Source organism: Monopterus albus, unplaced genomic scaffold (genome assembly GCF_001952655.1).
Source record: "Monopterus albus unplaced genomic scaffold, M_albus_1.0 scaffold7.1, whole genome shotgun sequence".
Lineage (NCBI taxonomy): Eukaryota > Metazoa > Chordata > Actinopteri > Synbranchiformes > Synbranchidae > Monopterus > Monopterus albus.
The window spans coordinates 2,129,891-2,133,756 of NW_018127887.1; the positions used below are offsets into that span (position 1 = coordinate 2,129,891).

At 44.7% G+C, this 3,866-nt stretch overlaps 1 protein-coding gene across 1 annotated transcript; it reads left to right on the forward strand.

Annotated features, from left to right (window-relative positions):
* Positions 1-823: 823 nt before the first annotated feature.
* LOC109974161 (potassium voltage-gated channel subfamily A member 1-like) lies at positions 824-3,860 on the forward strand. The gene is given in 3 exon segments (XM_020624217.1): positions 824-928; positions 1,700-2,336; positions 2,338-3,860. Coding segments are annotated over 2 exon segments (1,497 nt in total). The 5' UTR covers positions 824-928; positions 1,700-1,940; the 3' UTR covers positions 3,439-3,860.
* The last annotated feature ends 6 nt before the right edge of the window (positions 3,861-3,866 follow it).

The following is a 3,866-nucleotide window of genomic DNA, read 5'->3' on the forward strand; positions in this document are numbered from 1 at the left end:
TAATATCTCACCAACAGATGATAGGCTCCCTTTTAAACTATATGTCATCTCAAGTCTAAAACAGTGTGATTTTCGTTACCAGCTGTCCTTTGCAGTCTGGTTGCAGTGCTCTTGTCTTTGTGGTGTATGGAGAACTTCTGGCGGCGGGTTGTAGAAAGCCGGCCGGTCTGCACTGCGTCGAAACCCTCGAACTCCTCCTCCTGCTGCCCTCCCTCCCCCTTCTCCTCTTCCTTCCAGTGTTTATCCCTCAGCTCCCCTGGACTTGCATGTAAAATGCACAGCAAAACATGCTCGACATTGTCGAGAAAACATCTGGACCTCGCTGCTGCACTTCAGTGTCTTTTAGCTATCCGTTTTGGTCTTCTGTTCTGCTCTCTGAGCAGCAGAATGACACATTCTGCCCGTCATCTTGTCTACTCGCAAAATGCAGCAGATTTCTGCTGATGCAGTGATGTCTGGAAATGTAAAGGGCTCGCTTAGTGCCCGTTAATGTATTTCCCCCGAAGTACAGCGCAAGATTCTCTCCTGCGGTAAACTGTAGCCTGCGGTAAGCTGTTCACACCGCCGTGCCGCCTCGCAAGCAACTACGGACGCTGCAGCTTTCCAGTCCTTCCTTTTCTCCCATGTTCTATATCAGACTTTCTTCATCATGATTTTGTTCATCATCTTGTTATCTCATCTTGATTTACCGTCTAAAGACGTTTATTCCCATTTGAGCCAACTTTGATTGTGACTGGGCACAGTTAGGACGATCATGAGCCCACTGTGGCTCTAGGTTTGTGCGTGCGTGCGTGCATGTGTGTGTGTGTGTGTGTGTGTGTAAGTGCAATGTAAAGTTGCCACATGACACCCATTGGTGCTCTACTGCTGAATGATTTTACGCGAGGATAGTCGGACGCATTCAAGACTTTTCAAGATCAACCCCATGGTAAGACTCGAAACAGATTTTTATAGATTGGATTTTATGATAGTTGCTGTTGATGTAAAGATAATACACTGTGCTTTTTGCATATTCTGCCCCGGACTATAGGCAATATACAGGTAGAAGCATCAGTTGGTATAATCTCTGTATAGAATGTTAGGCCTATATGACATATCACAGTTCAGGCTGGAGAAAGAGACTTAGGAGAAATCACTGTCATGCTCCTTTAAGACACAAACACACTTCAAATCTTTGACAAAGTAAAAAAATGTCTAAAAATATGACAGGAGTGTAACAAAAAACAGGAGATAGAATGCCAATAGAAAATCTGAATCAGAATCAGACTCACATTTATTGGCCAAGTATGTATTAACACACAAGGAATTTATCTCAGGTACAGAGGCTCTCAGTGTGCCTGTAGGTCAGCAAGGAAAATAGGAAAACATATGCATTTAAATTAGGAAAGAGAACAGAAGAAGAAATAAAGAGAACAATCTATTTACAAATATATAGAAAATACCATTTAGTACAAGAAGATCATCCTAAACTCATTGAGTTGGCTACTGAAGAGAGACTGTATGTGCCTATTTTATAGAAATTTCAGAGCAATTCTTCCTCAGAGCAATACATATATATATATGTATCTTAATGTAACTGCACAAATTGCAGGCAAAGCGAATTAAATAAATAAATGAACTGTAGAATATGCTGAGCCAGCCGATATCTTGTGTTTGATCCCATTATCCCCCCTCCCCCCCTTCCCTCTCTGGGTGACAGAGGCAGCAGTAACATCAGCAGCAGATGCACTGGAGAGCAGCAATGATCAACTCAGCGAGAACCGCAGTGGAGCCGCACTGAGGCAAAGCAGCCAAGCAGCCCCCCTGTGTCTGGGGACGTCTCCAGCAATTTACGTGGTGTGGGAAGCTGAGATCCTGAATGTCTGCTCAGTCAGACTAACCAACATCCTGACACAACTCCTGCTCCTCTTCCTCCACGACCTCCTCTTCCTCCTCCCAAAATGACCATAGTAGCAGGAGATAACATGGACGAGACCTCGACTGTCCCCGGCCACCCTCAGGACACCTACCCCCCAGATCACAATGACCACGAATGTTGTGAGAGGGTAGTCATCAACATAGCTGGTCTCCGGTTTGAGACACAGTTGAAAACTCTTTCACAGTTTCCAGAGACATTGCTGGGCAACCCCAAAAAACGGATGCGGTACTTTGATCCTCTGAGAAATGAATACTTCTTCGACAGAAACCGCCCCAGCTTTGATGCCATCCTTTATTATTACCAATCTGGGGGTAGGCTGAGAAGACCAGTAAATGTCCCTTTGGATATGTTCTCAGAAGAAATCAAATTTTATGAGCTGGGAGTGGAGGCGATGGAGAGGTTTCGTGAGGATGAGGGTTTGTTTCATCAGGGAGTAAGAGCGGCCTTTACCTGAGAAGGAGTTCCAGCGTCAGATTTGGCTGCTCTTTGAGCACCCAGAAAGCTCAGGCCCCGCCAGAGGGATTGCCATTGTGTCTGTAATGGTGATCCTGATTTCAATAGTCATATTTTGTTTAGAGACTATACCGCAGCTAAAAGAGGACCCAATGGGTCGAAAGATGATAGTGGGGAACACTACTATTTATTACAAGCCAAATATCTTCACTGACCCCTTCTTTGTCATTGAGACACTCTGCATAATCTGGTTCTCCTTTGAGTTGGTAGTACGCTTTCTGGCATGCCCAAGTAAACCGGCCTTCTTCAAGAACATGATGAACATGATCGACATAGTGGCTATCATCCCTTACTTCATTACACTTGGCACAGAGCTGGCTGAAGACAATGACAATGACAATGACAATGACAAAGATGGAGTAGGGGAGCAGGCAACATCTCTGGCCATACTCAGGGTGATTCGTCTGGTCAGGGTGTTTAGGATCTTTAAGCTGTCACGACACTCTAAAGGACTCCAAATTTTGGGGCAGACACTCAAGGCCAGCATGCGAGAGCTCGGATTGCTTATCTTCTTTCTGTTCATTGGAGTCATCTTGTTTTCCAGTGCTGTCTACTTTGCTGAGGCAGAGGAAAAAGGATCATACTTTGACAGCATCCCAGATGCATTTTGGTGGGCCGTTGTGTCTATGACAACTGTAGGCTATGGCGACATGTATCCGGTCACTATAGGAGGCAAGATCGTGGGTTCTTTGTGCGCCATCGCTGGAGTGTTGACAATTGCACTCCCAGTGCCTGTCATTGTGTCCAACTTCAACTACTTCTACCACAGGGAGACTGAAGGAGAAGAGCAGGCCCAGCTGCTCAACGTCAGCAATCCCAACATCCCTTCTGAAACCAACTCCAGCCGCCGTAGTTCTTCCACTGTCAGCAAGTCAGAGTACATGGAAATTGATGGAGACATAAACAATAGCATCGACAACTTTAGGGAGGCAAATCTCAGAACTGGCAATTGCACTATAGCCAACCAAAACTGTGTAAATAAAAGCAAGCTGCTTACAGATGTTTAGACATAGTTAGACATACTTAGGAACTTTCGGATCAGGGATACGGGGTTGTCATATGTGGAGTAGACCATTGGTTAGGAATGCTTCATTTACCTCTCCAAAGCACTCTATGGCTATAGGCCTACAAATATGCTCAGCTATATAAGAAGGAAGCAGACTAAACAAAGCTGTTAGAGTATATGACAGGTGGATAGAATAATTAATTCTTCTGCTGCTACAAATATATAGGTATATCAAAAGAAAACTTTGACCATTAAGCTTATACACGGCTCCCTGGAGGACGCAAAGCACACACTGTCTAAGCAGATGACAGTGTGATAATGAAAATCATATGCATGGAGCACAGATCATTTCAGCAAGTTGCACAGTGCACCGGAAAAGTCTGCAGATACATGCAAACATCTGCAGACACACACACACACACCACATTT